Source organism: Panthera tigris, chromosome C1, assembly GCF_018350195.1.
Source record: "Panthera tigris isolate Pti1 chromosome C1, P.tigris_Pti1_mat1.1, whole genome shotgun sequence".
NCBI lineage: Eukaryota > Metazoa > Chordata > Mammalia > Carnivora > Felidae > Panthera > Panthera tigris.
The window spans coordinates 141,132,113-141,159,400 of record NC_056667.1 but is presented as its reverse complement, the minus strand read 5'-3'; the positions used below and the strand labels follow the sequence as shown (position 1 = coordinate 141,159,400).

Genomic DNA, 27,288 nt, shown 5'->3' with positions numbered 1-27,288 from the left:
GCATGAATACTGAGTGATGCTGGGCACCCCCAGTACCTTGTCACTTCTGTCAGACTGGATTTCAGTGTTGCTCAAATAGCCCTTCTAGGTTGTGTGCTTCAGTTGAGGACATCCTTGTTTTCATCCTCAAGGCTCATGGCTTAGTGGCCATAGTGACCAGGTATGGCTACTATAGGACAATGACTGAAATTTTCACAGTGAAAGAGTTCGATGGTGTGGATGCTAGAACTGGAACTCATGTACTAATGCAGGATTCTGCTTGCCTGTATTGCAACCTTAGATAAATCTATCTTCTGTAGTCCGAGATATAGGTAGAATTTAGCTCTTGTCATAAGCTGAGTCTCTTTTTCCTTTAGATGTATGTATAAGAGAATGGAATGAAACTTCAGGTCTACAAATTAATGTGAGCTTAATATAAACATAGCATAAAGCAAGAAGAATTGGGACCAAATATCACATAATTTTCATCGCAGTTCACTTCCTAACGCTTAATCTAGTCAAACTCTTTTCCTTCACAACATTCCTACCTTCCGGATCCCTCAGATGCTTCACTATATTCTGCTGTCTAAATGTATACCTGCAACAGAGGCACAGAGTGTGTGCATCAAACCCCATGCAAGTGAAAAGAACTCACTCCAGGATGCTGTTATGGACGTGACAGTTTAAGAAGCTCCACGTCACCTCATTTAAACCACTGTGGGTTCTCCTTTCCAGGGTTCAGCGGATTCCTACACGAGCAGGCCGTCTGACTCCGATGTCTCTTTGGAAGAGGATCGGGAAGCGATTCGGCAAGAGAGAGAGCAACAAGCCGCTATCCAGCTTGAGAGAGCAAAGGTGACTTTCTTGCCCCTCTTGGGTTCCAAAGTGTCATGTTGCTCAGCAGGTATCAGCTGCTCTTCCCCTGCCTCAAATTCCTCTGGAACAGTCATTTTAGGATCATCCTAATGAGGCACCAGATTTCAAGGCTCCCTGATCCATTCATCCCCTAAGAGAGGTTAGTAACTTTCCCAGGGGGCCATTTCCTGAGGTACAGACCCTTCTTCACCCTTTGTGTTAGGTTTGGGGCTGAATTATCGGCTATATTCCAACTTCACGGTTGTGGCTAATATTAAGCATGCCGCTCCCAGTGTTGGCAGAGAGCCTCCTAAGGTACAGGTTCTCTATCTGTTCCTGACCCCTCATTGTCCGTGACCTCAGCCTTCATTACAGGCTACATGTGCACTATTGTTCTGTGGGTTTCCCTGTGGGTCTCTCTACCAGTTGCCTCTTGGTTTCAGTCTCCTGTCTCAAGTTCAGGGTGAAGTTCAGAGCTTTGAACAACTACTAGCATTTCAGCAAAGATGAGCAGTAGAAGGCATTGCCGAACTTCAGATATCACACAAAAGGATGACCCCCCCCCCACCTCCAGCCCCAAATCTCTGTACACACAAGAGGCCACAGGAGCAAATTGCATTTTTGAATCTTAGAATCGGAAGAGTCACTAGAGATCTCCCATTCTGTGTCTCTCAAACTTCTTGTTTTTGTTTTTTAGCGTAGAATTCCTTTTGTCAGATGAGGTTTTATGCATAATAGCAAAATATAAGACAGGGGTCATGGCCAGCTTATCTTCCTTGCCTTCCATGACAGACTTCTTAAAGCATATTGATCCAATCTTTCTTATTTTTAGAAGAAAAACTGAAACTCAAATAATATGAATTCCTTCCTTTTTCTGTTTTTATAATAAAATCTTTATGAGAGTAGTAAGAGGAGAACGAGGCGTCTTCATTTGCTGTAACACCCATGCTGTCTGTGCTCGGTTAGCCAAGGGGGGTTTGGGGTGGTGCCCGTGAAAGTGAGACCCTAGCTGGGGTCTCCCCTCAGCTGTTGCCCCCCAGTCACGTTCTCAGCACAAACAATGAGCCACTAACAAAGTAGCCCCAGATTGCAGGAACCTCGTGTTCTCATTTGTGGCTAATTTTTGTTTTAGTTTTCTTTCAGAGTGTTTTGTGGCCTCTGTGGTCACCCAGATGGCGGCCAGAGTGCCGTCAGCTCAGGCTGTTGGTTTGCTTAGCCTCTGTGAGGCTGCACCAGCCTAAGCACTTTGCCGAGGAGGAATTTGTCTCAACAGAGTTTCAGAACCGGCTTTTGTTACCTAGAGAGAAGATGATGTTTGTCCTTGCTGTCTACCCCCTGAATGGCCTTTCTTTTTTCCTGGCAGGACAAGGTATTCTACTGAGTGAGATCCCACAGGTTTTCAGAAATAGGAGGCTATTTCAAAACTATTTATTTTACTCCCACCACCACCATTTAATGTAAGACCTAGCGCACGTTTCCTGTATCCCAAGGGGCACCGGTTATCATTTTAAAAAACAAACATAAGCTTAGGACCAGAGGAGAAAGCAGAGAGCCTCTTTCCATCTTTCCATCTGTCCCCAATACTTTAGGGTAGGATTCTGTCTTTAGGATGCTGGAAAGTACCACAGAGGGGGGAAATGGTTGGGCTGATCTGGTTGAATCACCGTTAGAGTCATTGCTACAAATTTCTCTATGCTGCCAGGGAACCCATTGGAGACACCTGTTTGAAAAGTGGTTTCCCTTCCGGCCTGGTACTATCAATTATCGTATTATACTTTTCAATATGAAAAATCCTGCTCTGTCTTCCTCCCCCATCCTCACACCATGGCTCTGCCCGAAGTCCAAGCCTGTAGCATTTGCTGTGAAGACGAACGTGAGCTACTGTGGTGCGTTGGATGAGGATGTGCCTGTTCCAAGCACGGCCATCTCCTTTGATGCCAAGGACTTTCTCCACATTAAAGAGGTAAATGTAGGATTCTCTGCAACTGCCACAAGGCCAGAGCTCGAATCCGCTCTGTGCCAAACTAGAGAGGAGCCCTGAGGAACTGCCAATGTGTTACCTCATTTAATTTGCTGGGCTTTCCAAATCCATTCATTCTCACTGAGATTTAGAAGACTGACATCATCGCTTGCATTATCACACACTGAGAATATTGGATCACCGTCATCATAGGATGGATTTAAGACAGACCTGTGGTCTCCTGGTCACCTTTTAACCACCTTGTATGACTGCAGAGCCACAGATCTATGGATCCAACTTAGGGAAACGTGAATTTGGTGGCATGGCGCCCTACTCATGAGGCACCATTTACAAGGGATATTTTAATTATAAACATCTGTGCTGTAATCCTGTGGACCTTGACCTTGGAACTGACACTAGACGTTATAATCATTAGCGTATTAAAGCTAAGAAGAGGGCAGAGGACTTTGGGGAAACAGAAAGCTTAAAGGATTGAGCAGTACACGGAGGACTTGAGGCCTTGCAACTTGAAAGGTGGAATAATTACATCAAAAACTTCCGTTTAGTCACCCTAAATTGAAATCCTACTTCATCTCAGACATTGTGCGGGGCACTGAGCGATTGGAGATGAAGGCTCACTGTCCCCACTGCCCGGGAGCTCCGAATCTGGTGGAAAAGACTAAGAGGCTCCTAGTTTCTGCCAAGGATGACAAATTCTATTATAGTAAAACTAAATGGGTGTTGTGGGAGCCTGAAGAAGGAGCAGGAGGGACCACCTGGCTGGTGGGGAGGAGGATCACAGGGCCAGAGAGCTCTACACAAGTGGTAAAGCCTGAGGACATTCAGGCTGGGTGGGATGGGGGTGGCATCTGGTGGAAGGGACAGCCAGGAGCATTGCAGCATGTCTGGAGGGCAGTAAGTAGGGAGTGGTGCAGGGGATGAACCAGGTCTCAGAGGCAGGGGCCTGATAAGAAAAGACCTCTTTGGCCCTAACAAGAAAACTGGACTTTATCACCAGGTAGTGGGCTGAAGAGGAATTTTAAATAATGGACAGTTACAACCAGCCTTGGATCTTAGCATAATAACTCTGATGGTCCAGGGAGTATTGTAGAGGCTGAACTAAGGTTGCAGCAGAGAGGCTGGAGAGAGGGAGCAGCTTGGAGGGAGAATGATGAGACAGACAGACAGGATTGGGAGACTTCACATGAGGAAGGGATATCAGAGAAAGCGAAATAGAAAGGAAGGATGGAGAAAGGCTTTACAGCTTGCTAGAAAGGGTAGATGGGCAGTGTCAGCTTTCAAAATAAAGAAGGCAGAGAAGGGAGACGCCTGTTGCAGGGTGGATGTGGTTATGAATTGGCTTTTAGGTACACTGTGTCTGGGGTACTCTGAAACCCCTGTGAAGACACTTAATAGGCCTTTGGGGCGCCTGGGTGGCTTAGGTAATGATTTCACGGTTCGTGGGTTCGAGCCCCATGTCAGGCTCTGTGCTGACAGTTTGGAGACTGGCACCTGCTTTGGATTCTGTGTCTCCTTCTCTCTCTGTCTCTCCCTCCACCTCAAAAATAAGTAAACATTAAATTTTTTTTAAAAAAAAGACACTTAATAGGCCTTTACCCACATAATCTGAAGGCCAGAGGAGAGGAACTGCAATTTGCTCTTCCTAAATGCTTTGAGTTGAAAAGGAGAATGCATTCTTGCCAGAGAAAAGTAACATAGAATTGAAGGAGTGTTTTTAAATTTGTATTTGTTTTTATTAAAAAAAATTTTTTTTACTTTTTTAAAAAACTAATTAACTTATTTATTGTTTAGTTTGCAACCAAGTTAGTTAGCATATAGTGCAACAATGATTCCAGGAGTAGATTCCTTAATGCCCCTTACCCATGTAGCCCATCCCCCCTTCCACACCCCCCCCCAATAACCCTCTGTTTGTTCTCCATATTTAAGAATTTCTTATGTTTTGTCCCCCTCCCTGTTTTTATATGATTTTTACTTCACTTCCCTTATGTTCATCTGTTTTGTATCTTAAAGTCCTCATATGAATGAAGTCACATTATATTTGTTTTCCTCTGACTAATTTCACTTAGCATAATATCGTCTAGTTCCATCCATGTAGTTGCAAATGACAAGATCTCATTCTTTTAATTGCTGAGTAATATTCCATATTGTGTGTGTGTGTGTGTGTGTGTGTGTGTGTGTGTGTGTGTGTACCACATCTTCTTTATCCATTCATCCATCAGTGGACATTTGGGCTCTTTCCATACTTTGGCTATTGTTGATAGCAGTGCTATAAACATGGGGGTGCATGGGTCCCTTTGAAACAGCACACCTGTATCCCTTGGATAATGCCTAGTAGTGCAATTGCTGGGTCGTAGGGTAGTTCTATTTTTAATTTTTTGAGGAACCTCCATACTGTTTTCCAGAGTGGCTGCACCAGTTTACATTCCCACCAGCAGTGCAAAAGAGATCCTCTCTCTCCCATCCTTGCCAACATCTGTTGTTTCCTGAGTTATTAATGTAGCCATTCTGACAGGTGTGAGGTGGTATCTCATTGTGGTTTTGATTTGTATTTCCCTGATGATGAGTGATGTTGAGCATTTTTTCATGTGTTGTTTGGATGTCTTCTTTGGAGAAGTGTCTATTCATGTCTTTTGCCCATTTCTTCACTGGATTATTTATTTCTTGGGTGTTGAGTTTGATAAGCTCCTTATAGATTTTGGATACTAACCCTTTATCTGATATGTCATTTGCAAATATCTTCTCCCATTCTGTCGGTTGCCTTTTAGTTTTACTGATTGTTTCCTTTGCTGTGTAGAAGCTTTTTATTTTGATGGTTTGAGGTCCCAATAGTTCATTTTTGCTTTTGTTTCCCTTGCCTCTGGAGACGTGTTAAGTACGAAGTTTCTGTGGCCGAGGTCAAAGAGGTTTTTGCCTGCTTTCTCCTCAAGGATTTTGATGGCTTCCTGTCTTACATTGAGGTCTTTCATCCATTTTGTGTTGATTTTTGTGTATGGTGTAAGAAAGTGGTCCAGGTTTATTTTTCTAAATGTCGCTGTCCAGTTTTCTCAGCACCATTTGCTGAAGCGATTGTCTTTATCCCATTGGATATTCTTTCCTGCTTTGTCAAAGATTAGTTGGCCATATGTTTGTGGGTCCATTTCTGGGTTCTCTATTCTGTCCCATTGATCTGAGTATCTGTTTTTGTGCCTCCCCCCAAATTTTTTTATTGTTTATTCATTTTTGAGAGAAAGAGAGAGTATGTGTGAATGGGGAAGGGGCAGAGAGAGAGGGAGACACAGAATCTGAAGCAGGCTCCAGGCTCTGAGCTGTCAGCACAGAGCCCAACGCAGGGCTCAAACTCATGAGCCATAAGATCATGACCTGAGGCAAAGTCGGAAGCTTAACCCACTGAGCCACACAGGCTCCCCTGTTTTTTAGTTAAACAGGGAAGATTTCAGCATGTTTCCCATGCTGAGATAATGAACCTAGTGAAATATATTGGATGGAAAAACCATCACTGATTGAATGAGGGGCTGGGATGGGCGGCGGTGGGGGGGGGGTGAGGATGGCATCTGGGAGATGGTCACAAGAACTAGGTCAAGTCAGGAGCACAGTCTTGCCTTTCTTGTTCTGCACAGGACTTCCCAGTCGGACTCAGGGGCTTAACATCGGAAGGCATGTAGGCTTGCTGGTCTCCAGTGACACTGCTTAGAGGGAGGTGTTAGAAACTGGGTCTTAGGAAAGAGTGTACAGGGGGAACAGTAAAGTGAAACAGGAGTGTGGTCAACATAAACCTATCACTCCAGGTTGCTGAGATACCTGCACTTATCCCACAGTCTAAAACGTAATGTGCATGGTAAATATGTAACAATTTTGAAAATCATTGTCTTTGAAACTCTGCGTTCTAGGGGCACTTGTACCCCAACGTTTATAGCAGCACTCTCAACAATAGCCAAATTGTGGAAAGAGCCTAAATGTCCATCAACCGATGAATGGATAAAGAAATTGTGGTTTATATACACAATGCAGTACTACATGGCAATGAGAAAGAACGAAATATGGCCCTTTGTAGCAACGTGGATGGAACTGGAGAGTGTTATGCTAAGTAAAATAAGCCATACAGAGAAAGACGCATACCATATGTTTTCACTCTTATGTGAATCCTGAGAAACTTAACAGAAACCCATGGGGGAGGGGAAGAAACAAAAAAAAGAGGTTAGAGTGGGAGAGAGCCAAAGCATAAGAGACTCTTAAAAACTGAGAACAAACTGAGGGTTGATGGGGGGTGGGAAGGCGGGGAGGGTAGGTGATGGGTATTGAAGAGAGAATCTTTTGGGATGAGCACTGGGTGTTGTATGGAAACCAATTTGACAATAAATTTCATAAAAAAAAAAAAGAAACTCTGCATTCTAAGATGGCATTATTGACACCAAGACGTACATAGTTTTAACATTTTAACCACTTGATAGCAAGTAGGTCAAACATCTGGATGTCTACAGATGTCTCTCTTTGCTGTGCCCATGTGAGCTGGCTGAGGCTCTACATTTGTTCCTTTGTTAAGTTACTCGTTCAAGATATAGTTCTTGAACATTTAGTATGTGCCAGGCCCTGGCAGATGTTGTCTGACAGCTATAAAAAAAGCAGACAGATTTCCTTCCCTCATGGACTTAAATTCTAGTGGGGAGACAGATAATGAACAAATACTTCCAAATTGTGTCTTTGGGGAAAAAATGAAGCAGATGCTAAAAAAAAATTAAAATATAGGGATGAGGAGGTTATATATACTTTTAAATACAGAAGTGACCAGAGAAGGCCTTTTAAAGAACATGACTGTTAAGCAGACACCTGAGGGATGAAGAGGAGCCAGCATTAAAACGATTAAAAGGAGGCCTTCTAGGGAAAGGAAACACTATGTGCAAAGGCCCTGTAGTAGGAAAATAGCCTGGCACAATCAGTTAACTAGAAGAAGGCCATATGGCTGGAATGCAATAAACAAGGGACCTAGTAGTAGGAGACAGTTATAGAACTAAGTGGGGCACAGGTCAAGGAGAACCTTAAAGTGATCATGAGACCAGATTTTATTCTAAGTGGAATGAGAAGCCATTGAAGACTTTTTTTTTTTAATGTTTACTTATGTTTGAGAGACAGAGAGAAAGGGAGACACAGTGCGGGCAGGGGAGCGGCCGGGTGAGAGGGAGACATAGAATCCAAAGCAGGCTTCAGGCTCTGAGCTGTCAGCACAGGGCCCGATGTGGGACCCAAACTCACAAACGGTGAGATCATGACCTGAACCGAAGTTGGACGCTTAACCGACTGAGCCACCCAGGCGCCCCACCATTGAAAACTTTAAAAGCAGAAGAATGGGATGAATTTATTATTTTTTTAAAGCTACTCTGATTGTTATAGAGACCACGGATTGGAGTGGGATAAGTATGGAATCAGGGAGCCCATTAGAACCATTCTCAGTGAGAGATAATGGAATTGAGCCAGCATTACAGCAGTGAGATGGAAAGAAGTAGACAGATTTGAGATCTATTGCAGACATTCGATGAAGAGTGCTGGTGATGGGTCAGGTGTAGAAACTAAGATTGAGGGAGAAATCCAGCATGATCAAGGAAATCAAGGTTTATGAATTGATCAATAGGGATGGAGATGATGAGGGTGGGAAGAGGACAGATGAGGAGTGGACATCTCAATGGAGATATCAAGTAGAAGTTAGATATAAGAATCTGGAGCTCCAAGGAAAAGAGTTGGGCCAAAGATGTAAATTTAGATCATTAGTTTGTGTGGGTCAATGATCAAAGTCACTTAAGGGAGATTAGAGGGAGAAGAGAAGGCAGCCGGGCATCAAACCCGAAGGAATTCCATTCTGCAGAGGTGGGCTATGTGAAATGACTCAACAAATAAGGAAACTGAAGAAGAGAAGCCTGAGATATAGGACGAAAACCAGGACAGAGCCATATGGAGACATCAAGAGAGGAGTGTGTACAAAAGGAGGAAGAAGTCAGCCGTAGTGAATGGTGTCACACGTTGCCTAAGATGAGGAGTGAGGAATGAACGTTGGATCGGCAACACGGTGGTCAGTGGCATGGAAGTCACTGGGACCATGGTCTGGAAGCCAAATGAAAGGGGATGAAGTGGGAAGGGGGTTAGGAAGTATGTTTAGTAAACATAGACCATGCTTTCAAGGAAGCTGACACAGACCAGGTAGTGGACTGAGGAGGATGTGAAGTCAAAAGAGGTTTTCTTTGAGAGAGAAGTGCTTGGAGCACCTGCACAGGCTGATATTAACAAACAGAGAGAGGGAAAGGTTGATGGGAAAGGAAAGATAGGCAATGGAGTAAAGTTTTTGGGGAGCCAAGAAGGGTGGGATCCAGACCCTGAATAGGGGAGAGAGATTTTTGACAGCAGGGTATCCACTTACTTATTGCAACACGCAGGGAAAGGATGGGTGAAGGCACAGACAGTTCAGAGCCTTGGTAACAGGAAGCTGGGGTAGCATTGACTTGATGGGTAACAGGAAGCTGGGGTAGCATTGACTTGATGGCTTCTGCATTCTCAAGGTGTATGTGGTGAGGATATCCATATTTGCCTAGTAGACGGGGACTCTCAGCCTGAAACATGTGCCCCAGCCTCTGAATGGTTAAGTTGATTGTCTCACCGTTTCCACCAAAAATGACCAAACCATGCTTATTAGTCACTAACACCCCTTGCTTCAAAGGAGAAGCAGAATTTTAAAAGGTAAGAGGTTCTCACATATTTATCCATACCCACTCACACCTGCATTCCAATCTTGCTGTACTTTATTGCTTTCCTCCATGCCATCAATATTCTCCATTTGTCTCGTTGGTTGCTTTTTGATCTACATGTCTCTTTTTTTTTTTAATTTATTTTTGGGACAGAGAGAGACAGAGCATGAACGGGGGAGGGGCAGAGAGAGAGGGAGACACAGAATCGGAAACAGGCTCCAGGCTCCGAGCCATCAGCCCAGAGCCTGACGCGGGGCTCGAACTCACGGACCGCGAGCTCGTGACCTGGCTGAAGTCGGACGCTTAACCGACTGCGCCACCCAGGCGCCCCTACATGTCTCTTGATCAGTGACTTTCTCTTCACACAGGCAGGTGGATGGATGGTATTGAGCTGGTAATCCTATGTGGATTAGAGCCACTTGTTTTCAGAGCTTCTGATAACAGATAAGAAAACATCTTAGAAAGAGAAAGTGCTAATCATGTTAGGGAGATGAAAATGAGAAGGACTGGAGCAACACTAAGGTGACCTCCCCAGAACGCTGGCACAAGCTCCTGGAACATCCACATTTGCACATATTTGTGTAATCAGGTTGTAGCCTCCTCTCTCATCTGTCATCTAGAAAGCATCTCTCATGCACTGTTTTAAACACTTTTTTCAGTAATGAGAAGCTTAACCTTAAAGAAAAGCTACACTTCTGCTTATCACACACACCAAATGACGAGTGTGTTAAGCTCCTGAATGTACTTAGCAACTTCCCGCCCGGTAGCTCAAAGAATTTTTCATTTACGTTGAGCCAGATTATCACCGAGCTTTCGCTGTTTCCTAGAACTAGGCTAAAACAGGTTGGGAAGTTGCCATTAACCATTTCAGGAAGCCCTTTAAGGTCACTTGGGTATCATTTAATAAATTAGCGTTCTAGCAGGCTCAGTTAAAGTTCAGGAAATAACTTAAACCCTAGGACACTCTGACTCATAGTCTACTTTGTCCCCACCACAATAAGATTTGAATTCCAGACCTGTGCACCAAAGATTCTAAAAGGGCTCTCTTGCCTTTTGTTAATTCCAAAATAAACAGGCCTGTTATTTCAGCCCTGTTATCCTGAAATAAAAGATGGGAAGATAGAAAAACCACGACTTAGATTGTTCAAGATTTTATATTAGGTCAACTCACATTTCTTCAGTGCAGTCTCATACTACATGCCATGCATGCCTCATGTAGGAGCTGTGTGCATAATAAAGGCCAAATCCCTAAGGCATATCATTTTGCTTTTGAGTGTGAGGCTGTTGCTGAGAATTACTCAAAGCTATGCAGAATTTCATGCTGCAGTGAGTTAATGAAACCATCCATTCCTCCTTCACAGTGTATCAATGTCATATACACATAAATTTCCCTTTTCTCTGAGCTAAACAAAGTGTACTACATATAGTTTTTCATTTTGAAAAAAAGCAGATACTTTTTGGATCAAAAAGAGAGAGAATTACCTTGCCCCACGCTGATGAAGACAAGAGTTTTTGGAATCATCTCTGGAGGATGTAAACAATAGGACTGATACCTGCATTCTAAAAATCATCTACCTGAAACCTTCCTTTGAGGCAGGTGGCTTGGATTAAATATACCTTCTGATTTAGGCTCCAGCAAATCTGTATTTCCAAATACAATTTTGCTGACCCACCGAATAGGATCACGTTCACAGAGTCTTACCCCATATTGGCTGAAGCAGTTGTGTGGGTTTGTTTTCTGAATTTATGTGTCATGGAACTTTATAGAAATGGAAATCCTGGTTTTTCTATTGAACTTCAGGCCATCTGGATATTGTTTCAAAAATTCCACATATATACAATATATTTCTTTTGTAAGAGTAACCTTTTTCAGCAGGTAGTGAGATGGACCTTAGTTTGTAAACCTGTGTTTGGAAGATTACAGTTCTCCAATGAGAGTAGATTACAGACAATATTGTGGAATCTTTACCTGAAACTTTTCGACAAATAACAGACAGTTGAGTGTATTTCATCTCAGACTTGTCTGTCTTGTTCTCCAGGGTTCCAATTACATTGATGCATAATTATCCCTATACTATCTATTCCTTAAGACTTGGCTAGGGCTTCTTGACAAGGACCAAAGGAATCCAAAGATTAGGATCCAACTTTAGTCCAGGGATTGGAAAACTGTGGCCTGCAGGCTGATTAGAGCCTGCTGTCTTTTTTGGAAAGAAAAGGTTAACTGAACCATAGCAAATGCTTATTTGTTTACGTATTGTCTATAGCCACTAACATGTGACAATAGCAGATTTAAGTAGTTGCGCCAGAAACCATGTGGCCTCCAAAGCCTAAAATATTTACTATCTGGGCCTTTAGATACAAAGGTTGTAGACTTTGGCTTTAGTCGATACATGTTCTGATATGTATAACATAGTATAATATAATGTAGTGTGTATATATAATATAGTATAGTATAATGTAAAGAGTATTTTTGGTTCTTCTCACCCCCAGAAATTAATTAATGGAATGTGAAGATAAGTGAATTACTATTGATAGCAGTTTTATTTCTGCATTCCAGAAATACAACAATGATTGGTGGATAGGAAGACTGGTGAAAGAGGGCTGTGAGATTGGCTTCATCCCAAGTCCACTTAGACTGGAGAATATACGGATTCAGCAAGAACAAAAAAGGGGACGTTTTCACGGAGGGTAAGGCTCCTTCCTTCTTAGAAACTTATTTTGGGAGGTGAGTAGAAAAATACGATGATGTTTTCAAATTTGCTCATCAGGTTAAATATGTATGCTTTGAGAGTAAAAGGTACTTTTCTGTGTATGAGGTGTTTCTGACATTGACACAGAGGGGTTTCAGGGAGTTCATTGTCCCCCCTGCATGTAAAGTCTCACCTCATTGGCATCACCATGAATTCCACAGCGGAGACTTTTCTGTGGCCTCAGCAAACCCTGCTTGGAGATTAAGAGGTCTCCTCCGTGATGGTCACAGGGCATTCTTTCTCAGTACAGTAAGTGGGAACCTGACCTGACCTGGCATCAGGGCTCTTCCTGGTTAACTTTCAGAGACCCTCTGTCAAGCGGGCATGTAATGCAGTGGTACATATGGTACCATCCCAGGGCTAGAGGTTGCCTCCACCCCACGGCATCTACCATCTCTTGATAATGGAGTGAAGATTCTGTCTAACTTCAGATGAATCAACCTGTAGTACACTAAAGAAATAGCTACAAAAATCTCAGAGTGCAGGTGTTTGTAGGTCCCAAGGATACAAACAAAGCCTGAGAAAAGAGAAATCAGAATCATCCTGAGCCTGCATATATTGAGAACCTACAATGAAGCATGAATTTAATAAGTGTTATCATTTTTTGAAAGACCTAAAATAGAAGCAGTTCTTTCTCTTGACTCTCACTTCCTTTTTCTGTTGGATCCTTTTCTGCTTCAAAAACTCCTGTGTTCTTAAGGGGCCCTTTGCCTTTGTCTTAAAGGGAACTTCTTTTTTTTTTTTTTTTTTTTATTCTTTTATTTTTTTTTATTTTTTAATATATGAAATTTACTGTCAAATTGGTTTCCATACAACACCCAGTGCTCATCCCAAAAGGTGCCCTCCTCAATACCCATCACCCACCCTGCCCTCCCTCCCACCCCCCATCAACCCTCAGTTTGTTCTCAGTTTTTAACAGTCTCTAATGCTTTGGCTCTCTCCCACTCTAACCTCTTTTTTTTTTTTTTTTCCTTCCCCTCCCCCATGGGTTTCTGTTATGTTTCTCAGGATCCACATAAGAGTGAAACCATATGGTATCTGTCTTTCTCTGTATGGCTTATTTCACTTAGCATCACACTCTCCAGTTCCATCCATGTTGCTACAAAAGGCCATATTTCATTTTTTCTCATTGCCACGTAGTATTCCATTGTGTATATAAACCACAATTTCTTTATCCATTCATCAGTTGATGGACATTTAGGCTCTTTCCATAATTTGGCTATTGTTGAGAGTGCCGCTATAAACATTGGGGTACAGGTGCCCCTATGCATCAGTACTCCTGTATCCCTTGGATAAATTCCTAGCAGTGCTATTGCTGGGTCATAGGGTAGGTCTATTTTTAATTTTCTGAGGAACCTCCACACTGCTTTCCAGAGCGGCTGCACCAATTTGCATTCCCACCAACAGTGCAAGAGGGTTCCTGTTTCTCCACATCCTCTCCAGCATCTATAGTCTCCTGATTTCTTCATTTTGGCCACTCTGACTGGCGTGAGGTGGTATCTGAGTGTGGTTTTGATTTGTATTTCCCTGATAAGGAGCGACGTTGAACATCTTTTCATGTGCCTGTTGGCCATCCGGATGTCTTCTTTAGAGAAGTGTCTATTCATGTTTTCTGCCCATTTCTTCACTGGGTTATTTGTTTTTCTGGTGTGGAGTTTGATGAGCTCTTTATAGATTTTGGATACTAGCAAGGGAACTTCTTAATTATGATAAAACATCACAAAAGTACAGTTAGCCCCACTTTTAATTGCCAATCTTCTTTAGTATATAACATGCCTATAATATTATTAATTATTAATTCTTCTTATCCCTTCTTCTCTTGACTGTTTTGTCTCGATTGCTGCTCCTTAAATGCATGAGGAACACACGTTCCTGCTTTAGGACCTTTGCACCTGCTAGTTTTTTTTTCTTATTGGAACACTTTGCTTCATATTTCCACCAGCTCACTCCTTCATCTGCTTCAGATCTTTGTTAAATATAATCTTTTCAGTGACCCCTTTTCTGCCACCATCTTTAAAATTGTACCCACTTCCCTTCCCTTACTTCCTATCTCTCTCCTTGACTTCGTTTTCCGTATTGCAGTTATTACTGTCAGAAATACGATGTATTTACCTGTTCATCTGTTTGATAGTGATATCTCCCACTAAAATCTGTCTCTGTGAGGAAGGGATTTTGTCTTTCCCCCCTACTGTTGTATTCCTAGTTTCTAGAACAGTGGATGCTCAATAAATATTTGTTGAATGAAATAATAAATGAATTTTTATCATTTCCAAAATTGTTATTTTATTATTATTTTATTATGTTATTATGTACTTTTGAATAAAAGCTTTTTTTTTTTTTTTTTTTTTTTTTTTTTTTGTGGCAGACCAGGAGTAAAACCAAGAGCTCACAGACATGATCTTATACAACCCTGTGAGGTGTAACTTTTTCTGTAGATAGGGCAACTAAGGCTCAAAGACATGAAATACGATGTGCCAAGCTACCACAACTAGTAAGGGGAAAAGCCAGGATGAGAAATTAGATAGTTCTGACCTAAGGACCATACTCTCAAGCATAAAAGGGAAGAACACTAGGAAGGTAGGCTCCCAAGGGACTCTGTGGGCTTCTGGGAAGCTTCCAAAGCAGCAAGAGGAGACTGATGGAACAATTGCCCAATAGGTCACAACTAATGTTTTTTGTGACCAAATCCTTACCTTTTTTTTTTTTTAATTCTGACTCCCATAAAATCACTTTAAAAATTTATTTTTAAAGTTTATTTTGAGAGAGAGCTCACACACGTGAGTAGGGGAAGGGCAGAGAGAGAGGGAGAGACAGAATCTCAGTCAGGCTTCGCACTATCGGTGTGGAGCCCAATGAGGGGCTCGAACCCAGAACAGTAAGATCATTACCTGAGTCGAAATCAAGAGTCAGATGCTTAACCAACTGAGCCATCCAGGCACCACCCAGTAAAATCACTTTTAAAAGGAAATGTTTTTTTCTAGGTCTTACAGCTGTTTTGAGCTGTGTTTGACATCCGACTGGTGCATTGGTGACTGGTATTAAGCATCAGTTCACAAGAGTGTTTCTGTCAGTGATTTTTTCTGCCTAATTTCTGTATTGAATAACTAGGAGAGATATTTTTGCATAGTATCTAGGTCCAGTTTGTTCCCCACCTTCTCTAAGAAATAGGTCAAAGAAAACATGTGGACAGATTCTTGAAGTTCTTCTCCAAGGCAGGATTTGGTGTATTTTGAATTATTTAGTAGGATTTAGGCCAAAGAAAGCTTTGTACTCTCAAGTTCTATTTTCAAGGAATCTGGGGAATGAGTCCTAAGTTCCTTTTCTCTATCCTAGGAAATCCAGTGGAAATTCTTCTTCAAGTCTTGGAGAAATGGTATCAGGGACATTTCGAGCAACACCCACATCAGCAGGTAAGGGTTTTAGGGTTTTTTTTAATGGAATGTTTTTTTTTCCCCCTTAGGATTTGAACATACACACAAGTAGTTTTACTAATTTGGAAATAATTTAAGGCTTTGATTTAAAAATTCTTCTACTTAACTCTTCATTGCTCATTTGCTTTCTATAGTAATTTGATTTGATTTAAAGGGTACTTGTGAAACTAAAAATTCAAATCATTACAATCTGATTCTGAAAAATCTTGTTTACCCCCCAGAGCCAGTAACTGTCCATTGTGCAGACCAATCTGAAGCAAGTTCATTATTCCACCCAAGAACCCAACAGACTTTAAGATGGTGAAAGCCAATTAAAAAGAAAAAAAAAAAGTTGTAGACTCTCAAGAAAATGCTCTATTTCAGTCTCCATGGGGAACTTTAAGATGGTACAGCCTGGGCTGTGGAGACTGGAAAGGTTGAAGCAGCAAATGGGCCCAGATGACCTCATTTCTGTTTGGAAAGCAGATAACCAAGCCCTGGAATTAATGGAAATGAAGGGACAGTGGTGGTCCAATCAAGAGTTGTTATATATTTGATAATTATGGAGACATTCAAGCAGGAATTTTCCTTCTACCACATTCCCTGACTCCTATAGTCTAATTTCTTCTGGCCCAGAATTGATGCTGCATTAGGGCATCCAGTATTACCAACTCAGAAGGGCAAGTGTAAGGTCTAGCCTGGCCTACCGTAACTGCAGGAAACGGGATTGGTTCTGGAGTAGTGCTGAGTGCTGGGTCCTTGTTTGGGTGGATCTTTCCTCATATCCTGTGCTCTGAACTGAACTAGGTCTCTGGGTTGTCCCCAGATGGACCGGACCCACTTTGATGGCCAAACAAAACCAGTTTAAACAAAATCAGTTTAATCAGGTATCAAATGTATTTTGCCTCATCCCCATTTGTTGGACATTTAGGTCATTACAAACCTATTACACTATTACAAACAAGAAAGAACAGGAATAAATGGTTATAAATTTATTTGAAATTAAGAACAGCATAGTAGGAAAAATATGTCACTATCCTGGAAAGTAGGCAAAAATTTAACGAACACACAAAGGACTGCAGAATTTTCTCCTGGTTCATCAAAATTACAAATCCAAAAATAACTCCTGATTAAGGTGATGATCATTTTTACCCAAATCGTCGTTCTTAATTCCTTTTTATCAAATTGTATTTGTCCAAGTTGTTCTCAGCCACACTGTATGCTGTGTGTAGCAGGAAACAACCTATGGCCCATGGCTGGCCCAGAATTTCTAGTGTTTTCATGCAGTCCACCCTCCACACCCAACATGAAATCAGGATATAAGGTCATTCGTACGGGGAGAAGTTGTCTGTTTTTTCATTTGTCTTCAAAATCGTCTCGTCCAGAATGAAATAATAGAGTAGTTCTCCACAGAGTGGGTAATAGTGACATGATGAGAATTATAAGGACAAATTGGTACATTCTTCCATCTTTTAAAATCATGTACTATCATTTACAGAGATTACGTATTTTGATATGGCTCTCATTGTTGTCTTTTAGCAAAACAGAAGCAAAAAGTGGTAAGTTGTGTTTCCTTTTTAAATCTTCCTTTAAGGTTTCTATCCGCACGTGCCTGCAATGTTCCATTTCAGTGACCCAAATGGCTATAAAATAAGGGATGAGCCTCCTTGGTGGGGACCTGTGGTAATCATTTTGTGCTCGACCTGAGAATTACGATTGCTATGGCTTTTAAGAAGGCATGCTTATCCTCACCTTGTCATGCTGTCCAATCATCTTTTTCAGACGGAGCACATCCCTCCTTATGATGTTGTGCCATCCATGCGTCCGGTGGTGTTAGTGGGGCCGTCACTGAAGGGTTATGAGGTACAAATACCAGTCTGTTATGCTTCAGTCCTTGATCAAGAACCTAGGAGACAGCCTTGGGAGCTTGCTCCTCTAGGGTCTGCTTACAGAGAGGTACCGATGGGGCCAATTCTCCACATGTGAAGGCGGGTGGCACGGCATGGGGCTCATGTGGCCCTTCACTCTTTCTTCCCTCTCTGGCACACTTCTCATCTTATATGTATCACTTTGTTTAGAAATACATCCCTTAAAACCTTGATGAGGGAAAGTTGTGGTCAAAGGTTTCCTCTGCATTAAATTCAAAGTGAAGGACTATGTAGTCTCAACCATTCCCGTTACTGTTGGAAATAATCAAGTATGGGAGCACCTGGCTGGCTCAGTGGTAGAGCATGCAACTCTTGATCTCAGGGTGGTGAGTTCAAGCCCCATGCTGTAGAGCTTACGTAAAACTAAATAAATAAATAAATACATAAATACATAAATGCATAAATAAATAAATGAGTATGAACAGCACAAGAGAACAATGTAGGCAATCTTCCAGCAAACTTAAACCTTCAAAGCACCAACAAACCTCACCTTGCTGGGTGCTCAACATGATGCCATACCCCACCAAATATTTCTCTCATTTATTTCAAAGACACATAGAAGGGAAAAATTGTCCACGAAAGTATTAATGAACTTGTTCAGAGATTAAACAATACCATGTAAGAAGGAAAAGAGTGAAGGCTTTAGAAGTACTATGTTTCGGGTGTTTCCATTTTGATTTCGTGCTAGCATAGATAAAACTAGGTGGGGTGGGACATTAAAATGTGTCTCCTTCCTTCCTCTCCCCCTTCCCTTCGCTTCTCAGTGGGGAATGTCCGAGGAAAAGCAGGCGAGTGATCTGTAGGAATGGAGAATTTCTACCAGCATGCACAGACTAGCAGGTGGCCAAGCCCAGGGCTGGCTGCAGGAGTTCTAGCTGGTCCTCACTGGAGGCAAGCACCCATTCGGGCGAGCCAAGGACAGGCAGCACTTGCGAGCAAAGCCAGCCTATTGTGGTCTCTTGGCTGCAGTTCTATCACCTAATAAGGGAAGGGAGTCTGCCTTAGGTCTAGTGAACACTGCTGGCTCGTTCAACACCCTAGAGGACAACCAAGGGGGAAACTTGAGTAAGTGTAAGTGGTTAAGCATGAAAAACACCTTCCAGGACAACCTGCCCTACCCCTCAGAGACAACAGGCTGTGTGAGGTCTTTGCTCAGACAAAGTGCCCTTCCCTTCCACCTCTCTCACTTTTGACTTCTCTCTCTCTCTGTCTCTCTGCGTGTGTTTGCCTCATTCTTTTTTTCTCACCTCTGCAAAGGTAACAGACATGATGCAGAAAGCCCTCTTTGATTTCCTGAAGCACAGGTTTGATGGGAGGTGAGACATACAGATGTTTTTGTATTTTTATTTTCCTTTAACCGAACGTGTATGATAAATTGATTTGTGCATCTGTGTTTCCAGCGATTGCAGAAGTTCTCTAATTAAAAGTTAACTCAGTATTCAGGGAAGAATACAATGAGAGAATTCTGAAGATATGAAGTTATGAAGTATAGCATTGAATCCCTAAGGGAGAAAGGACCTTGAGAAGGAAAATAACCCATTTGTTTTAATTAAATGTATGTGTTTGTCTTTATTCCTTGCTTGTTAGTGAATTCATATCAAACTTATTTTTATGAAATATATTAATGAAAATATAGAATATTTTGATAAATGTGGTGGCTTGCTGGTCAAGCTGGTAGTAGCACTTGGGAACTGTGCGTGCGTATGTTTGTGTGCGTGCATATATGTGTGTGTGTGTGTGTGTGTGTGTGTGTGTGTGTGTATGCATGTACGTGTGTATCATATGAAGGTGTAAAGTGCTGCGTTTTCTCAGAAGAAGAGTGCAAGAAATGTTTTCATCATAAACCTCCCTAAGTGACTACTTTGTAGAGAATAGCACCTGTTTGGATGCTTAGTTCTGGGTTCATTTCATCAGAAATCACCTTGTAGTTTGTTAGTGTATTTTGTATGTATCCTCTTATTCATACGGCTCAGTCTTTAGCCATCAAATAATTTTATCATTTAGGTTTTGTGAAAAACATCTAGAAAGAGTTCCTGTGTTTCGCAGAGAAATGGAAAAAAGTCCATGTTGACTTGATACGATGTACTAAGCTCCTTTATAATGCAGAACACACTCCTTGTAAAAATAACATGCAAATATCGAAGACATAGTAGAAATGAAGAAAAGGTACACAGTGTATACTGAGAAGTATGGGTACATGCATCCAGCTTACCAAATATATTTTTTAAATAGCATCAAATACATTTTGAAAAATATGCTATTTTAAGGGAAAAAAGCAAACCATGCTTTGAGTACAAACTGTATACTTTTGTCAAAAGAAAAGCCTTCTGGGTAATTGTACTTAAAATATTCATTAGCTTCTGGGACTATATACAAAGAAACTGAGATTTTAGTTCCAATAATTGAGATTTTAGTTCAAGAAATCAGAATGCTTCAGAGCCATTATGTGAATAGCTGAGTACATTAATACAGTGCCAGGCTGCCTTAATAAATAGACCCCAAAATATATAATGATTTAAACACAAATGGGAGCTTACTGTTGCTCATTTAACAGTCTGAGGCAGGTGTCCCTCAGCGAGGAGGAAGTGTTAGAGTGGCGGAGGGGAGGATTGGGCGGAAAGCTTCTTCCATCCATCATTTGGAGCCCTCGGCCTGAGGGGGGCTCTCCGGTCAGCTGGTGGGGAGAGGCACATGCCAGCCTGGACATGACGCACATGGATCCTCACTTTTCATTGGTTAAAACTTGGTTGTGTGTCCACACTGAATTACAAAACAGGCTGGGAAATACAGTCTAGCCATGGCTCAGGAGGAAGAGGAAATAGATTTTGCTGAACAAATAACCGTCTCTGCCACATTCATCTAGTGCACCCAAAAGGCTTACTAAGAAAGCCTTGGATTTATCCTGCTCCTCTCCCCACCCCCCTTGTTTTTAAACAGAAGATACGCAGAGAATGAGGTGGTTTCAAAGAAAACAAATGAAGCACTGAATACTAGAATATTGGGGTTGGAAGGAAATGTAAAAGTTCTTTTATTCTAATCTCTTTGCTTCAGCAACCACAAATAGATGGATAAACTGCTTCTGTTTGAGAATGTTTGGTTATTGAGAATTCACTTCTTGAAAAAGCATTGCAAAGAACAGCTGAACTCCAACTCTTTAATTTAATAGCATTGGTCTTGGTCTTGCCTTCTAGTGATTGGGCCTTAATCCTTACCTTCATGCAGCAGACTGTGGATTGTTGACAGCTAACATTCATGGCTCAGTCTTCTGTGTTCTTTTTCTTTTTTTAATGTTTATTTATTTTTGAGAGACAGAGAGAGATAGAGCATGAGTGGGGGAGGAGCAGAGAGAGAAAGAGAGAGAGAGAGAGAGAGAGAGAGAGAGAGACAGAATCCAAAGCAGGCTCCAGGTTCTGAGCTGTCAGCACAGAGCCCAATGTGGGGCTTGAACCCATGAACTATGAGATCATGACCTGAGCCAAAATTGGATGCTTAACCAACTGAGCCACCCAGGCGCCCCTCAGTCTTCTGTGTTCTTGGTCACACACACACACACACACACACACACACACACACACACACACTTCCTTTAACTATGCTTGAAGTCACATGGTTTTAACCTCTGTTGTCTTTACCTAAGGAAGTTCTGAGCTGTACCTCATCATGAGACCCGGTAACAGTCCTCAAGCTGAACAATTGTGTCCCATAACACAGCCTGTTTGTGTTAGATTCTTTCCATCACCATGTAACATCCTTATAAATAATAGTATTTTTAACTGTCTGAAAGGTAGGATGGAAAGGAAAAGAAGAAGGGGATTTTTTAAAATTTCACAAAGAGAAAGTGAATGGCTTAATTACTACTTTCAAGAATGAAGCATCTGAGGTTCTTCCTCAATTTTCAGGCCCAGAAAGAGGAAGTTCATTTGATTGTAACAGCAGAGATTTGTTTTGAGTCGGGTAAAGTTGCTGCATCAAGCATTTATACACATTGTTGAAGATGGTTTTAGTAGAAATAGGATTGAAATGTCAACGCCAAGTGTTGCATATGGTCTGATGGCACAGCAGAGGATCTAGAGATAAAAGGAAGATTTCAACAGCAGCCAAAGTAATAGCCAGAGAAAGAGACTCGGTGCTGGAGAGCTCTGATTTATGGCAGAGTTGATAGAAGATAGATAGTAAAGGTGGGAGTAGCAGAGTGGACTTGCTTTCAGATAATAAGAGGACAGTGCTGCAGAAAAACCAGTAATGAATTTATTAGTTGAGGGTATGTAGAGACTTTGATAAGGAAGAAGCCATGTGCTTGTAGCTTCACGCCGACTCTGACACATCTGCTGTGTGGGAAATAGCCTTACATTTTGAGCTATGACAATCTGCTGTATTATGTTTTACCAATTAATAAAGAGAGTGAAAACAACAAATAGTCTTTAACTGAAACCAGCCAAGAGAACAATTACACAGAAGGCTATAGCACAGTGATACAGCATAAACAGTATGTTCTAATGAAAACCTACTCAGTGTGTCGTTGGCTATGAATGTAGTAGGTTAGACAAAATAGTCAAGAGAAAGTCTTATTATTTTCCAGAAAAAGCAAAAAATGGATCCATTGGCTAAGAGGCTTTCTTCAGTACTGTTTTCCAGATCCTGGTTAGACAGTAATTCAACAAATTGGATTAAAGTCCAGTAGCTTGATTGTTACAAAATCATATACTTGCCCATTTTTGATACCTTAGAAATTATTTGGGTCCGTTGAGAGCTGCTTATTGGACAGTTTTATCGCCATGATTGCTACTGTAGGGCCTAACTGTAATACGCGGAAGAAAAATGAAAAGCATAGTACCAAATAGTTCCTGAGGAACCCTCGTCCATGTGCATATCCACACGTGGTGACAGTGCCTGTGCACAGATCGTAAATTAGATGAGCCTAACCAGCTGGTACGATGGCATCAGCCTGGTGAACACACAGGGTTCACAACGATGTAGAACTTTTCTCTCTTCATTTTCTACCACAAACATTCATTGGGGATCATCCTTTGGGATGAGGTTTGTTCAGCTGGTTGAATATACCATTCATAGAACAGCAGACAGTCAAACCAACTGCCATTTGTTGAACTATGCTAATCGTTTCAAATTCCAATAAAATTGCTGGCTTTAGGCATTTTGATGACTAGATCAGATCAGCTCTATGGCAATTACTGAACACTTTGTAATCGACATGATCGTGGCCAAAAATCCTAAATGAACATCCTGTAATCTATATAGATAAAATCTAAAGTTAAAGGAAGTTATTAGCCAAAGGCCACTCAAAGGAAAAAAGGGTTTGAGGGACACTTAGGTGGCTCAGTCAGTTAAGCATCTGACTCTTGATTTTGGCTCTGGTCATGAACTCATGGTTCCTGAGTTCGAGCTCTGTGTCAGGACTCTGCACTGGGGGGTGGAGCCTGTTTGAGATTCTCTCTCTCCCTCTCCCTCTGCCCTTCTGCCTCTCACACTCCCTCACTCTCTCTCTCTTTCCAAAATAAAAATAAAGGGAGGGGGAATACTTTTTTAAAAAGGGTTTGAGGAAGAATTTGAAGAAACGAGGCTGAGAATACAACTTAGGAGACTCAGAGAGGTAATGTTTGTTCATAAACAGCAATGGGAACCCTTGATGCTATCAACAGAGCAGCCAAGTCATGGCAGAATCAAAACACCTTGTAACTGCCGTCAACAAATGGAAAAGAACAACACAGCACCTTCTGTTTCAAAGTCAATATCACCCTCTTATCATCTCCTTCTACCATTCTCTCTCTTCAGGTGGAGACTCATCAGTGGTCAAACACTAGAGATAAGTAATTGAACACTTTAATGCCAAACATGAATACTTAAATTAGCAGGTTTTGATTACAACACGTCTGACCTGATTCTCCTCCCCTGAAAGTCTATATAAATTCCATGGACTCCGGTGGTAGGAGAGTTTATGGTAGACTGTTTTTTTTTTTTTTTTTTTTGAGGACAGAATATAAAGAAACTGTCCCCTTCAAGTCTTCAAATCTGCAGTAATTGTCTTTTATATATTAGGTTAACAAAGCACTTTTGTATATTACCTCGTTTGCCCCTACTGGCAGTCCCAGAAGATAGTTTGGCAAAGCTGCTATCACTATTTTATTTTATTTTATTTTATTATTTTTTTTCTAAATATAATTTATTGTCAAGTTAGCTAACATACAGTGTATACAGTGTGCTCTTGGCTTCAGGAGTAGATTCCCATGATTCATCACTTGTATACAACACCCAATGCTCATCACAACAAGTGCCCTCCTCAATGCCCATCACCCATTTTCCCCTCCCCCTGTTATCCCCCCTTAAACCTTCAGTTTGCCTCCCTCTCTGTTTAAAACTATTTTTTCCCTTCCCTTCTCCCATGGTTTTCTGTCAAGTTTCTCAGATTCCACATATGAGTGAAAACATATGATATCTGTCTTTCTCTGACTTATTTCACTTAGCATAATACCCTGCAGTTCCATCCACATTATTACAAATGGCAGGATTTCATTCTTTCTCATTGCCAAGTAGTATTCCATTGTACATGTAAATCACAAGTTCTTTATCCATTCTTCAGTTGATGGACATTGGGGCTCTTTCCATAATTTGGCTGTTGTTGATAGAGCTGCTATAATCATTGGGGTACATGTGTCCTATGAATCAGCACTCCTGTATCCTTTGAATAAATTCCTAGTAGTACTATTGCTGGGTCATAGGGTAGTTCTATTTTTAATTTTTTGAGGAATCTCCACACTGTTTCCAGAGTGTCTGCACCAGTTTGCATTCCCACCAGCAGTGCAAAAGAGATCCTCTTTCTCCACATCCTCACCAACATCCGTTGTTTCCTGAGTTGTTAATTTTAGCTATTTTGACCAGTATCACCATTTTGTTGATTAGGATTCTGATGCTAATCTGACTTGTCCATGGTCACACAACCAGCAAGAGCAAGATCCAGGAAGAATACTCAGGTCTATGTAGGCCCTCCATCCCAATTCTCTTGACAGTGCACTGTTCTGTTCTTTGGAATACTCTTCTCTATGAATACTAGGAGTTATTTTTTTTTAATTAATGTACTAACAGTGTTGCATATTAGATGTAGCAAAGATAGAGCATAGAAGGACCTTATAGCCATTCTGAACCAATATGGAAATAACAATTATTTTTGAATGGATATGTTATAACTGAAAGTAATATCTTTTCTCAAAAAACTAATACTCATAGGTCATGATAGATTGGGGCAATTCTGATGAATTCGAAAACAGAAATAAAGAACAGGTAGGGTTCAGATTTGCTAGAGTTAGAGAACAATTTTTGCTAGTTTTCAGTGACATTTGCTACTAAACCCAGTTTGCTGAGGAGCTGAACTTCAGTTAGCATTAATCGACAAGCCAGTAACTACTAACACTATGTCACAGAAAAGTTTCCTAGGGAACTTCGTAAAAACATACATCAAACAAGATGCGTGGAAGTACTGGAGGGAATGAGTACAGCAAGAAAAGAAGTGGAAAGGGCATTTTTTTAAGTTAAAAAAAGTAATAAAAATATATAACTAGTATATAAAAATATAAAAATATATAGTATATAAAATATTTTTTAAGTATATAAAACTAAAAAAAGTATATAAACTAGAAGTATTCAATTATATTTCTGGAGAGTCTTTTACAAAAAAGAAGTTTGGGTTTGGTTTTTTATTTTGATAATAGTAAGCATCTTTGCAGTAGAAAACAGAAAACTCTGCTTTGTCTTACTGAAGGGTTTCTGGGGCTGTGTCTATCTTGTCCTGAGCTCCTTCATGCATGCATGTGTACTTTTATTAAGAAATAACTTGTATTGGGGTGCCTGGGTGGCTCAGTCAGTTAAGCTTTCCATTTCGGCTCAAGTCATGATCTCACGGTTTGTGGGTTTGAGCCCCGCATCAGGCTCTGTGATGATAGCTCAGAGCCTGGCGCCTGCTTCAGATTCTGTGTCTCCACCTCCGTCTGCCCCTCCCATCCTCATGCTCTGTCTCTATCTCAAAAAATATAAAATAAAATAAAATAAACATTAAAAAATTTTAAAAAGAAATAACTTGTATTAACAAGTTCGCTGGTATTTTGGTGACAAATAAAACAAGAAAAAGAACCCTGTATTGTCCATACCTTTTTCTGTTTGGAGAATATATGAAGCAGATGTGTGTGTGTCTTACTGTTTTGTTTGTTTGCTTGCTTTTTTGTAAAACTTGTAAAAACTTATAAAACTCTATATGTGATGGTATGGTGGTAATCCTTTCAAATTTTAAGAACCAAGACTCACTATTTGGCTTGTATAGAACTACAAATTTTGATCTCCCATAAGCAGAATAGACTTTTTGGGCCCTTCAAAAGTCTTTATTTTAGAAAGTTGAATTCTATTCCTAATTTAACCCATTCGTCTCCAGTCATGTATTTGAATTGCTCTGGAACTTGACTGTATGTTTCTAACCAACAACTCTGTCCTTAAAACAACAAACAAACAAACACACAAAAATAAATGAGCAATCTCTATTCTGTAAATTAAAGAAGCTGTGAACACAGGATGCCTATGAGATTTCATACTTCAAGTTGCAAAAGCCAACTGAGTAATGCAGACTCAGACATGGGGTTCCCTTGACTTTAAGCTCACTAAAGTCCTGACCACTTCTCTGCACATGGCCAAGATCGATTGCATCTGCGCTTGATGATTTGGCTTACATCTGGGGATGTGGGGTTGCTGGAGAAGAAAACTGAAGCTCTGTGAGACTTATCATCACTCAGGTGACTAAGGATTGGCCTGGTGCTTGGGGGCCTGTGTTTCAGGTCTTCTTAGTCTCTAACTAATCATGTGGAACTTCCTCTCTGTGTCTCAGTTTTCTTGGTAAAATGAAGCAGTTGTACTTGACCAGTGTTTTCCAATGTCTTTTAGCAGTTGGGCAGCTTTTTACAAGGAAATCATATATAAAGCCCCAATGTAGAAAACAGAAATGCAGAGGCGTTTGCCTGACATGGAAGGTAGGAAAGCTGGAGGTCTGCCAACTCAGCCTCCCCTTGGTGTTCTCGGTGGCCCAGAGGTATTTCACAAAACTCTTGGTTTCTGTAGAAGATAATATGAAGATGACTCCAATAATTTATTAGTGACTAAAAATTCTAAGAACATTAAGAATTTAAAACTCACTGACCATCTACAGCATGTAAATACAATACAATGACACAAGAAGGTGCTTTGCGTTAAAAATGGTATCAGAACTTTTAGATAGCATGTATAGCTTTAAAGAACCATTTGTGACAAGGAATACTTTAAATTTTCCTTAAGGCTTTGGGTCACTGAAGTCAGGTGAAGAGTCTCCTGAGAGTGCTGATAGTATACCAAAACTATGACTCAGTAATTGATATCAACTCTACCTCTTCCCTGCACCAGTCGCCAAAGGAATATAAAAATGAAGGCAAATGGGTGCACTGAGCAAAAAAGGAAGGGGCACTACTCTCTTGTCTCCATTCCAGAACTCTGCCAAAGCTCTGAAAATGAGAATGGGGAAAGGTCCATGGTGGCAGTAACTGGCTTAGAGAGGCATGCTTTGCATTCTACAGGTAGATAATAACCTGAAATTCATCAGTCACGGTTTAAAATAAAGAATTTTAAGTCTGT

At 41.1% G+C, this 27,288-nt stretch overlaps 1 protein-coding gene across 6 annotated transcripts in view; it reads left to right on the top strand.

Annotated features, from left to right (window-relative positions):
• The window catches only part of CACNB4 (calcium voltage-gated channel auxiliary subunit beta 4), a 175,079-nt gene that overhangs the window by 122,768 nt on the left and 25,023 nt on the right, over nt 1-27,288 (top strand). For 5 of the 6 annotated variants that reach the window (XM_042994442.1, XM_042994440.1, XM_042994443.1 and 2 more), the window contains 7 exons: nt 715-834; nt 2,675-2,797; nt 12,101-12,231; nt 15,627-15,703; nt 17,243-17,262; nt 17,486-17,566; nt 18,889-18,947. In XM_042994442.1, coding sequence (XP_042850376.1) covers nt 715-834; nt 2,675-2,797; nt 12,101-12,231; nt 15,627-15,703; nt 17,243-17,262; nt 17,486-17,566; nt 18,889-18,947 — 611 coding nt within the window. Of the gene's footprint in view, nt 1-714; nt 835-2,674; nt 2,798-12,100; nt 12,232-15,626; nt 15,704-17,242; nt 17,263-17,485; nt 17,567-18,888; nt 18,948-27,288 lie in introns of those variants that run through there. The other variant, XM_042994444.1, reaches the window with a different exon arrangement.